We start from the raw sequence: 12345 nt of genomic DNA, 5'->3' as shown, positions 1-12345 counted from the left end.
TGAAATAATATTTCTCTTTCGCAATCATTGAAGTAACTAATAAGTTGAGGACAATCAATTATACAGTGGATTAGTGGATATATGAAAAGTAAAATCAGTAGTAAGCTGTCAAAGATGAAATGTAAATACTTTTGCCTAATGGAAGCTCTCCTCTTTCTCATTCCAATACCTCATGAGATAAGAAACTACAATATAAAAAACAGAGAGAAAGTTTTAAGCAAGGACAATAGAAATAAAAGCAAAAGAAGTAATGATCTTTCAGTATCTTTCTTCCATGCACTTTGAGGATGAATATGCAGGTTTACCAACCAACAAGCAAGAGTTTCAGAAGTGCCATCCGAATATATAGACCATTTTTGGCCTGCCTAAAGTAAGCAGCCCTTGGATCAGCATCAACATCCACTGTGATCTGCACGAAACCAAATCGATTCATGAATCAAATTTTATAAACTCAATGCTTGCTTAAATTCCTAAAGAGCATCCTCACAACATTTAATATAAGCATGCATGCTTACTTCATCAAGCCTAGGAAGAGGGTGCATGACCACAGCATGAGTCTGCATCACCTTTAGAACATCCTTATTCACAATGTACTTGCCTCTAGCCTTTTCATAAAGGTCAACTCTTTCACCAAATCGTTCTTTTTGAATACGAGTTTGATAAACCACATCACACTCTGACGCCACTTCCATTAAATCAGCGCTTTCTTCCCACTTCACTCCCTTTGATGTCAAATACTCTTTTATATCATCCTACACAGTTAAATATAAAGTTAGACCAAATTACGAAATCTCAAAAAGACTCAAACATGGTATTTTGTCATTATGAGCGAAGAATTAGTATGCTGCAGTCACCTTCATTTTAACCACATCAGGTGCTACAAAATAGATTTTCACGTCCTTGTACTTGGCAAGCAAGTATGCCAATGAACGAACTGTCCTCCCATTAGCAAGGTCTCCCACAAGCCCAACTTTTATACTGTCAAGCTTCCCAATCTCTCTTTGAATAGTGTAGACATCTAAAAGTGCCTGAGTAGTTTGAGAAGTAGTAAAGCTATGAATGCAACTTCGTATAAAAGTGGTACTTCAATTACGCATTCTATCACATACATGATCTTGCATCAATCTTTCCAGCTTTACAAAGATAACAAGAAAAAGATAGAACAAAGAAGGAAAATGGGAATCTATTGAACCATCAACCATACAAAAAAAGTGCGGAAAAGCACTTGTATATGGAAAGTACATAAAGTTAAGATCTACTGCAGAAATGTCGGAGCTAATATCTAAACCTCTACATTAAAAATAGGGCACATTATATTCATCTCTCCTCAGGGACCAAGAATATGACACTCCAAACCGACTTTTTCCCAATATTTCCCACCCCAATGGATGAGTTAATTAATAGCACCTGCCCCTCTAATTATGTTACTGGAAATATCACCGTTACCCACACGACTATATCTAATAATGGTAAATGTGACTGGAATTGCAGCCATTGTGGTTTCACTATCATTGAATAGTATTAAAGAGGACAGAAGCAAAAAGCCAAGAATGGCAGAAACCAATATCGTGTTCTCTGTAAATATTTTCATTTGGTAGCATTCTTTATTACATAAAGATGACCCAACAGTAGAAAATTTGGATACTTTTAATTTTTTCTCTTAAAAGAGACAACAAATTGAGATCACTATTTATCATTCTTAATACCTATTTAAGAACATTTATTGTAGACGCAAAATAAGCACCTTAACATATGTAATAGTATGGAGATTTTAACTAGCTTTGAGAATGATGGCCTAAATCAGATTCATTCAGCAGAATATTCTATCAAATTCAGTCTGTTTGACATTCTCTATGGAAACATAACTTGATGCAACAAATATTGCTGCAGAGATTTCATGCATACCTGGGTAGGATGCTGTCCAGGACCATCCCCTGCATTGATTATTGGAATGCCAGCTGTAACAGCTGCTCTTCTGGCAGCACCACTTTCAAAGTGCCGCATCACAATTATATCAGAGTAACCCTCAACTGTTCGTATTGTATCTGCAAGCAAATCTCCATGAGACTCTTCATAGGAAAAGCAAACCAAAAACTTGAATACAGAAACTAAGATAACTGACCTTCGAGTGTCTCTCCTTTGGCAGCCGATGAAAATTCTCTTGCATTTTCAGTTGTTAAAACCTCTCCACCGAGTCTTTTCATGGCAGACTCAAATGAAAGTCTAGTTCTGGTAGAGGGCTCATAGAATAAGGTGGCCATAAGATAACCTTTTAAAATTTGGCTACCAGGAGAATTCTTTTCAATACTCTCCATCTCTTGTGCAACTTCAAAAATGGCATTTAGAATGTCCCTATCAAACTGTTGAGCTTCAATAACATCATCGAGTTGAAATTTTTGTCCCACTGAAAAGTAAGGTGCACGTTCAACTTTCAAAGCATTGGAATGAATTCCATCCGTTTGCAAGATTGTTTTCATTTGTTCCAATTTTGATGACTTCTTCATACTTAAAAAATTCGATTTTGGACAGCATGTTGATTTTAAATAACCAGGTTCCATATAGGAGCTTTTGATATGACAGCATAAAACATCTGAGCCTTTTAATGTCTTTGGAGCAAGCATTTCTGTATGCATTGAGCAGGAGAAAAGAGAAGTAGCAGCCATTGCAAATTAAACCAACCCCTATAAATGGATTAAAAAATCGTTAGTTGGATGAAAAATATTGTTCACCATACCATTCAATTGAAAGTTGAAACCTTGACGTTTTTTGCAACTTCTTGTCTAAAAGTCAAGCAGAGAAGGAAGCGTAATGGACGTATTCAAAATTCCAACCAGTGCAGAATCAGAGAATGATACCACTGCATAAAATTGACACTGCCACATATATTTTTATCTGGTAATCCTCCAGTATTCCTTTCCAGTTATGATGTAACAACAACAAAACTTTTTCCACACATAAATTACCAAATAGTCACATGTGCACGAAGACTTTCTCTCATTTACCTCCACTTTTAAAACATTAAATATACCTAAACATGCTTAAAATATTCAGCCATGATTCAATATTGTTCACACAATGACCCTAGCAAACTATATCAGCTCATAACATAGTTATATACCAACCCACTATATTCCCAACCTTAAGTACCAGCCATATCACAATCATAGATAGTAAACTATTTGAATTGGAACACCATACATGCTTGGTGGTTGTATTCTCCTAAAACCAGAAATATACAGTGAAAACGATCAACCAATAGAGTGAATAGACGTAAAGAAACTAATCACTCAGAGTAGTGTTATATAATACACCAAAAAAAAAAAAAAGCTAAAATGATAAACAAAGAGAATACAAAATTTGCAAATACTTCGTTTGCAAAACCTGCACACATGATGTATCAAAACTAAACATAAAAGCTTGAAATCCAGGAAATAGAATATAAAAAACTAAATTAAAATAGAACAATAAAGAATCCGCGCAGGGAAAAATATCATCAATGAACACAAAGCAAAGGCTCCCAGCTAAGCAGATCCATGCAACACATAAAAACCAAACCTCCAACAGAATACCCACCATGAAAATTCAAAACTTCAAAACCTATATGCACAAAAGAAGCATTAAAACTAGAAGTTGTGTGTTTACCTCCGGTTCAGTGGCAGTGTTGTAGTGGAGGGAGAGAAAACAACGCAGAGAAAGGAACGATCTTTCTGAGGAAGAACTGAGGATGAGAGTGGATGAACCCACAGACCAGTTTTCGGTGGCGCCTAGGCTGGGCAGCTTTACACTTTCTCACGTTTGTTAAAGGAAAATGGCTATGATTATTGAGAGAGAATAATTAGAATCAATTAAATTAATTAATATTATTTAATATATCCAAATATTTATTATAAGATATTATGTTTTTATTATACTAATTATATTCTAACCATTAAATTAATTGTGAATTTACAAATTGAATTAGATCAATAAATTGATGTAATTGATTAATATATTTAGGATTCTACTTTATGTGTATATTTTTATTAAGATGTTAAATGTCTTTTTTTTTTCAAAACAAAAGATTTTAAATTGTTGTATAAATAAAAAAATTTAATTAATCTGTGTTTTAAAGATACAAATTAAAATTATTAATTAAAAATTTTGTAATACATTTATTGTATATTTATTAAAATAGAAATTTAAAAATGTTTATTAGTAACAACATTAAATTTAAAAATATAATAGCTAAATTTATAAAAAAAAATAGCTTTTTATAGTAAATAACTTTAACAAGTATTAAGTCACCAAAAAAAATAGCTTTTTATATTTAAGAGCAGGCACAATAAGCATTTCACTCGGAGTAACAAGAAGTTTAGCCGTTAACTTGCCTCCATGAACCTATTTTTATGTGTTGGGTATAAAGTCAAAATCAATAATATTGTGAAAATAATTGATTTTTCATTTGATAGGAAAAGAGTAACAACAAACTTTTTCATGATTAAATAATTCTAAACTTGAGAAAATAACAAGAATGTTACCCTTGTTTTAATATTCATGATTTGAACATGCTGAACTTACTTCAACAGCAGCACCTCTCGAGGTTCCTTCTTCAACCTTGAATCTTTGCCATGAATCTTGAAGCAACAATTCTTGATTCCGATGCCTTTCTACTGGCATTGTTGAACTATTGTTGTTGATTTCGGTTTCTTCACCGCCATTCCCAAAATGGTGAAAGAGACGAAAACCCTAATGACATGAGTGTCACTCTCTAATCTCTATTACACAATAATGAAATCCTTCCAAATATTTATAGGTTATTACGCAAGCCAGCTTAATCCTTCGTCATTTTTACGCTATTTAATTCCACCCACCACCCATACTCCTTTCTGTAATAATCATGAATAATGCAATTTCGTTACTCGTTAGTCGTTAGTCCTTTATATTTATAATTTTTTTATGATTTTATTAGGTGAAAATGAACGGTATACACGGTTAGAAAAAAAAAAAAACACTTAAATGGTTTTGAACATTATTTTAAAAAATAACGAAGTTTTTAATAAAAAAAATTTTCTGCTTTTAATTTTTATTTATATGAAATTAGTTAGTTCTTTCGTTAATAATTTTTTGTATTAACAGAATAAGACTAGATGACATGTTAAAATGTTATTTTTTTATTAAAAATTAATTATAATTGACAAATTTTGTTTTGTTAAGAGTTTCGTTGTCTTTTATAAATAATTATCAATAACCGTTTAGTTATTTATTTTTTTGTTGCCTTTTTAAAATATATTGGTTAAATTTGCTATGTAAAATTAAAAAAATTAGTCATTTTTAAATTGTTTTTACTTATAGAAATTAAATAGAAAATACATTAGTGATTAATATGTCACATAAATTAAAGAGAGATTATTAACAAAAAAACTAACCAGTCTCACAAAATTAAAAGGATAAATACTGTTTTGTTCCCTAAAACTTAAAATCAAAATTAAAATTGTCTCTAACCTTAAATTTTATTTAAAATCTTCTCCAATATTTGATTTAATATTAAAATCGTCCTTTTAATATTTTTTCAGACAAAAATATCTCTCTTGATTATTATTGGTAGTGGAACTAGGATTTTAATCTCTCTTTCTCTCTTTTCAACACTCACATTGTTCTCTCTTCTTTCCGCAATTTTTTATTCAACCATTCAATTCCCCATGACTCATGCCATCTCATCGGCGCAGTTGGCCAATAAACTCATCGACTTTATCCATCGGATGCTTTCACCCGCATGGTTAGCAACGGGTTGCTGGTGAAGTACAAGTCGATGACGCATATAATGGCAAATGCGCTATATGTTGTCATGGAGCGCAAAAATTATAACGACCTGAGCCTGTAAATTGCTTTCGTCGCCGCCATTGTAGTATAGTTCAAAGGTAACACTTTTTTAACGATCGGCGTCATCGCTAAGACCACCAAAAAAAAAGAAAGAGAAAGCAAACGGTTTTTTTCTGTCTTTTTTTCCTCTCTCGTTCTCTTGTTTTTTGCAGCAATGACTCCTCCGGAAGCAGCAGGCGCCGTGCTACCCTTCTCCTCTTTTTCCTTCTTTTTTCTTATTCTTCTTCCCCATGATTCCATCTCTCTCTTCTCTCTGTCCCAATCTTTTCTTTAAAAAAAAAGAATGTTGTGTTTTGTTTTTGTTACTGAATTTGATGTTGTTATTGTTGAATTTAAATGATATGATATTATTAGTGATGGATAAAATTGATAATCATTCAAATTAAATACTGAAGTATTGTTCTTAAATATTGTGTTCTTGAATTTGATGGTTGGTATTTAGTGGAAGTAAGGGGGTGGTGACGATGGACGATGAATTTGGAATCAGAACAAACATAAGGACATTTTTGTTCTTAAAAAATCAAAATGATGATTTTAATATCGAATGAAACGTTGAGAATGATTTCGAATTAAAAATAAGATTAAAGACGAATTCGATTTTAACCCTAAACCTTAAGAACCAAAATAGTATTTATCCCCAAAATTAAATACCAAGAACCAAAATAAATATTTTTTTAATTGAATGTCTCGTAATCCTTCAAAAAAAATTTTCAGAGTTGGGTATTCACTATTTCACTCTACATAATTATGATCAAACACAATATGCCATGGCCAGCACACCTTTTGCCCTTGCCAAATTGATTCAAGAAAAATTAAAACTTACAATTCTTCCGTTCCGTGTTGTGTTATTACAATTTGCCTCCTCCTTTTTTATGTTTTCTTATTTTGGCTGTCATAGTTGAGAATATCACAAATTAGATCCATATTAATGGATTTCAGCACAACGAGGTCCATATTTAAATACTTTAACCATTAAACAGTGTCCAAGTATATTTCTTGTTAAACAAAAACAAATGGTGACAAAAAAATTTTATAGCATTGTTAGTTATAATTCTCTTGTCTGTTCTTTTGTCAGCAAATACCAAATTAAAATACTTATTCAAAACGAAACACAATATTAAAACATCAATATTCTATTAATTTTAATTAATATATATTAAATGTATTTTTTATAATTGAAATCAACCGCTAAAACTATTAGAATACGAATATTCTAAACAAAATGTGCTATCCTCGGTACATTTCCCATTTCTTAACAAATCGTATGTGAAAATAAGAAAAATGAACAGTTTTTTCTTTCAGAACAAATAACCTTGATACAAGTGGTCGATGTATATATATGAAGATAGTTTCCGAAACATGTGCCACATAATAATGAATAATTTTACACTATTAGATATAATTTTATATCATTAGAAACACTAATGATAATTAATTAATGGTTACAATCTGTTAATTTTTTAGGATTTGGATCCTCTAAAGTTTGAATTTCACTTTAGATAATAAAGTGTGATCTTCTACCTTTGAATAGTTTCTCTTTCATATTTATTCTTGGTCCTACCTATGAAATCAATAGTGAGAGATCACATTTTACTCTCTAAAGTCAAATTCTTTTGAGGATCCAAATCCTAAAAAATTAACAGATTATAACCATTAATTAATTATCATTAGTGTTTCTAATGATGTAAAATTATATCTAATAGTGTAAAATTATTATTTTTTAGGTTAAGAATTGAGTTAGCCCTCTAATCTCTTAAACTTTGAAAGCTGGCACAATAAAGTACCAGTGCTTCATTCATTCCAAGCATAGTCTCGAATGGTAATCCCAAACAAAACACGCTTTGGAAAAACCATCCAATGTTTTCATCTAATAGAACAATGAAAATGAAACTCTGAGCAAGTAGTTTATTTTAATCTATATAGACTATATTAAAGATAAAATTATAGCACTCTTTGTATGCACTTCTCTTATTGCTTTCTTTTATGATATAAAAGACAAATATTCTATTCTCTCGCCTGAGTCGCCTCTGATCAATTACTTTTATTCTCTCACTTCTGATCCCATTTATATGCTAAATAAATGAGTTTTCATACTATGAAACCAACAAATCCATAATAAGCAAGCACATACTCAATTAGCTGATTCAACATAGTTTAAATAGATAAAATGAAGTTTTGTATTCAGCACTTGCTATAACTGAAAAAGGAAAAATATAGGGAGCCAATGATCTAAGCGTACAATGTGTACAATGGAGATTTAGAAAGTATTAGAGACATGACCATTAGTGTTACATTGTCTTGTCAAGTTACGCTTTTGGGATGAGTGGATTCATGACATAATATTAGAGTTCTAGATCTGAAAGGTCAAGGGTTCGATCCTTGGTGAACTTCAAAATCAACTTAAGTTTTTGGGATGAGATGACATGAAATGTTTATTATCCTAGTATTCGGATGATTACCCAGCATTCATTAGGAGCCACAAAAGTAACAAATGAAATCCAAAAAACCAATAACAGCTAATTTTAATTCCCTTGATAAAGTTGCCTTTCAACAAGACCAAGAAATGGCACAATATCAAATAGTCATTGCTTCAAAGCAATCACAAAGTACCACACAAACAAACAAAGAAACAAAAAAAACTAGACTAAGAATGTCTTGTTGACCAATCCTACAAGCCATTGGACCTTGCATTACACTATACAGGAAATAGTGAATCAAATAATGCCATTTTATTCTATAGATAATGAATTAATGATGTCTACAAAGAATTATATAAGCCATTTAAATCTCAATCTTTCTTGATGATTTCATCTTAATCCTTCTCTACCTCAAACTCAACTACTGGGTTACACTGTATCTGATCTTCGATTCTTTTCTATAGGTCTTCTTGTCACCTGATGAAACCACCTAAGGCCAAGCTAATAATGGTATACTTTTTTGCTACAAACATTACCACAACCTTGAAACAAACTCGATCATTGAAGGAATTACAAAGGCAGATAGGTTCTTCATCTAATGACAATTGAATACCTTCCATTTTGGTCAGAACAATGAGTCAATACCACCACAATATAAATATCCAGCAACAAAGAAAACTCTACTAAGCCACAGCTAAACAAGAATTTGCTAATGCAGATCATATAAAGGAACAGATAGAAGCACGCACAACAGAACACAATATCACAATTCAAATTACAATCTACCAATACCATTTGTGTTTCTTTCCAAATGTATTACACTATTCCATCAATTACATTAAAAAAAGAAGAAAAAGAAAAAATCCACTTACAAACCCCCCAAATTTCTTTTCCTTTGATCATACATCCAGATTCTCCATTTGAATGCTGCTCTTGAGAGGCACATACTCTCCAAGGTATCCACCAAGATGATCATGTAAAGCACTCTTATCAATCCCTTGGTGATGGTAACTCTTGCAAACATAGTAGAAAACGCTCTGCGCCAACAATCCCACCAAATTCACAATGACCAACACACCCACCAAGAATCCACCAACCACAATCCTAGTAAAGACCCCATAGCTATCTCCACCGTGCACTACCACCCCACTGAACACCCCACCGATTATGCCACATACAACCAAGTAAGCAGAAACCAAAACCGCAGCATACTTGATCCTACCCTTCAACAACTCATAGCTCTTCTTCATAGCAGCAATACCATAAATCGGTTCCAGCACCGACACAACACTAGCCAAATGCCATAACGCAGTAATATACACATGAGCAACGAGAAACAATAAAAGGATCACAATAACCGCGAAAAACAGCAGAAACGAGTTCTGTGTATCAATTGCTATAATAAGCAAAACCAAGGAAATCACGAAGACAAAGTTATAGATGAACATCAAAAGCGTGACCCAGAGGTAAGTGATGAACAAACGCTTGAAGACTTTGGGGATTGCGGAGATGGTGGAGGAAAAGGAGACAGCTTTGTTGGTGTAGAGGGAAGCGACGGTGAAGACGACGGCGGCGGTGGAGAGGAGAGAGAAGGCGAAGAGGAAGAGAAGGTAGCAGAACTGGATTGTGAGGAGAAGGGTCCATTCATGGTTAGCTTGGTCAGAATCCTGATAAGGGTTCTGGAGCTGAGCGAGGAGTGGGTGTGTGAAGAGTGAGTGTGCGAGGATTGCGAATGAGAGAGGGAAAATTAGGGTTAGGGTTATGAGATAGAATGTCTTCGGTGATCTCTTCGGAATTGAGATTGATTCTCTCAAGATTTCTGGAATGTTCAGGAATTGCAGCTCCTCTGGTGCTAGATCCATTATTCCTCCTTCTTCTTCTTCTCAGATTCTCGTTCTGTTCTTCTCTGATCTGAGAGAAAGAGAGAGAGAATCGAAAGTTTTGGTTTGTGGTTGCTTTGAAGGGATGGGATTTTGAGGTATCAGATTTTTGTTCTTCTTCGTTGCAGAAATGAGATGAGATGATATGAGAGAAAGAATGCTTTTCTTTCTTTCTTTCTTTCTTTCTTTTTTTTTTTTTTTTGGTTTCTGTATATGTTTTTTGTTTTACACGTTTATAAAGTTTAGGAAGATAGATCTAGATGTTGATTGTTGACTGTTCTCACATGCGTGTGACATAGTTTATTATATTACTTTATCTGTTTATGAATTATGAGTGAGATTATAGTACTTTTTTTTTTTTGACTGAATAGTATTCATTATTTTTCTAATTAATAATAATAATTTTAAATAAACAATAAATATTAACACTCTCATTTTAATGATGTCATTATCTTTTACAAATCAATACAAACATATAATAATAATAAATAAATAATTTTTTAAAAATATTTTCTTAATTTGTAAATACCATATAAAGAAAAAAAAGTTTGTTTTAGAATGATAAGTAAATGTATCTTAAGTTGTTTGTTTGGATAACAAAATGGAATTAGGAGAGTACATCATTATTTTCAACAGGTGTTTTATAACACTGATTAATAAAATTATAGGTCCAAAATTTTTGGATGGTAATATAAAAAGTATACAGCTTAGACTAAATTTTGAAATGAAAATTAAAATTTTAATATACCACAGTAAATGCATACAATTTTTTTTTCAAAAAGAAAATTCAATTAGGATGTCTGTTAAAAAACAATTAGTTAATTTATTGTCTATTTGGTGTATTTTTTATTTTTAAATTTTTTAGTTAAATTCCTAGTTTATTCCTTAGAAAAATATAAAAAACTAATTTTTAATTAATCAAAATTAGATAATTTTAATATTTAAATTTATAATATAGAATTTAAAATAAAAAATTTATAATATCAATATTAAAATTTAAAATAAATAAAATAATTTTAAAAATATTAGCTAAAAAAATAGGTTATCTAGCATTCCTACCCCTCTTTGTGATAAAAGAAATGTGAGCCATCTTTTGATGTGCTAATTTCCTTCTTTTATTTCTGTGGCCAGATTTTATATTTTTCTTTATCGTATATCTTCTTCACCTACGAGTCTTCTTTGCGTTCTCTCTCTTGTGATTCGTACCCCATGGCCCAATAGTAACAAAGATTGTTTTTATCTAGTCCCTGAATTCAATGAATTGTTTATAATAAAAGTTTAATTTTAATTAATAGTGTAAAACATTTTATATAATTATATAATTATAATTATTTTTTTAGATAATTATTTATACAATTAATAAATAAAGATAATTATTTTATTAATATAATATTATATTATTATGTGATTGAATATATGTATAAAATAATTTTATTGTGTATCAAAATTGGCCAATAAAAAAAGAGTATACCGTTTTGATGAGTATATATTTATTTTGGTCTTTAAAAAATTTTGAATCACATATTTTAGTTTTCAATTAAAATTACTTATTTGATTGTTCCTTAACAATTAATTTCGTCAGTCACTTAGGTCGTTGGCTCTGTCAACTCTATCAAAAGACAAAATAGTCCCTGATAACTCTAACAGGAGACAAAATTATTCCTGACAACTCTAACAATGGACAAAATAATCTCTGACCCCTTTATTCGAAAACGACATTGTTATAATTCTAACATTCATACTCTCCTTCTTCACCTTCACAGTATTCTTTTCCATTTTTTGCTTCCTCCTCTTTAGGTCCAAGATTAAGCCATAGTGTAACTGCTACACGTGTCGCACCTACCTCAACATGTCATAGACCATACACTTCTTATATCTCTGTGATTAGTATATTCACCTCCTCTGCACTTTACCCACCAGAAGCATCCACTTCCACATCCTCGATAACAACATTACCTCCAACCCCGACAATGTCCACAACATTCTCAAGACCAAGTTCCACAACTACCCCAAGGTCACGCCTTTCTCCATTCTCTGGCAAGCAATATAGATTGTTGAATATTAGGACATCATGAGAAAATTCTCCTTCGACATCATATGCAAATTCTCATTTGAAATAGACACCGAGTACTTCATTCATTCTTTCACATAGTTCAAGTTGGCAGACAATTTCGACCTCGCATCCAAGC

At 31.8% G+C, this 12345-nt stretch overlaps 2 protein-coding genes across 4 annotated transcripts; both read right to left on the bottom strand.

Moving 5' to 3' along the window:
* LOC112792400 (aspartate carbamoyltransferase 3, chloroplastic) lies at positions 1–4896 on the bottom strand. Of its 3 annotated transcripts, none has more exons than XM_025835628.2 (7): positions 4558–4896; positions 3643–3812; positions 2123–2681; positions 1906–2045; positions 855–1028; positions 516–752; positions 1–409 (listed from the first exon to the last, which is right to left on the bottom strand). In XM_025835628.2, exons 3-7 carry the CDS (start codon positions 2661–2663, stop codon positions 302–304), a joined length of 1200 nt encoding a protein of 399 aa, XP_025691413.1. In that variant the 5' UTR covers positions 2664–2681; positions 3643–3812; positions 4558–4896; the 3' UTR covers positions 1–301. The 3 variants fall into 3 exon arrangements, with proteins under 3 accessions (XP_025691413.1, XP_025691414.1, XP_072068979.1); XM_025835629.3 differs by having other exon boundaries at positions 4518–4810; XM_072212878.1 differs by lacking the exon at positions 4558–4896 and having other exon boundaries at positions 2123–2857; positions 3643–3800.
* Positions 4897–9029: 4133 nt separating this feature from the next.
* Positions 9030–10518, bottom strand: LOC112792401 (uncharacterized). The gene has a single exon (XM_025835630.3). It carries the CDS (start codon positions 10136–10138, stop codon positions 9176–9178), a length of 963 nt encoding a protein of 320 aa, XP_025691415.1. The 5' UTR covers positions 10139–10518; the 3' UTR covers positions 9030–9175.
* Positions 10519–12345: the final 1827 nt, after the last annotated feature.

This window comes from Arachis hypogaea, chromosome 13 (genome assembly GCF_003086295.3).
Source record: "Arachis hypogaea cultivar Tifrunner chromosome 13, arahy.Tifrunner.gnm2.J5K5, whole genome shotgun sequence".
Taxonomy (NCBI): Eukaryota; Viridiplantae; Streptophyta; class Magnoliopsida; order Fabales; family Fabaceae; genus Arachis; species Arachis hypogaea.
This window is presented reverse-complemented; position numbering and strand designations above follow the sequence as displayed.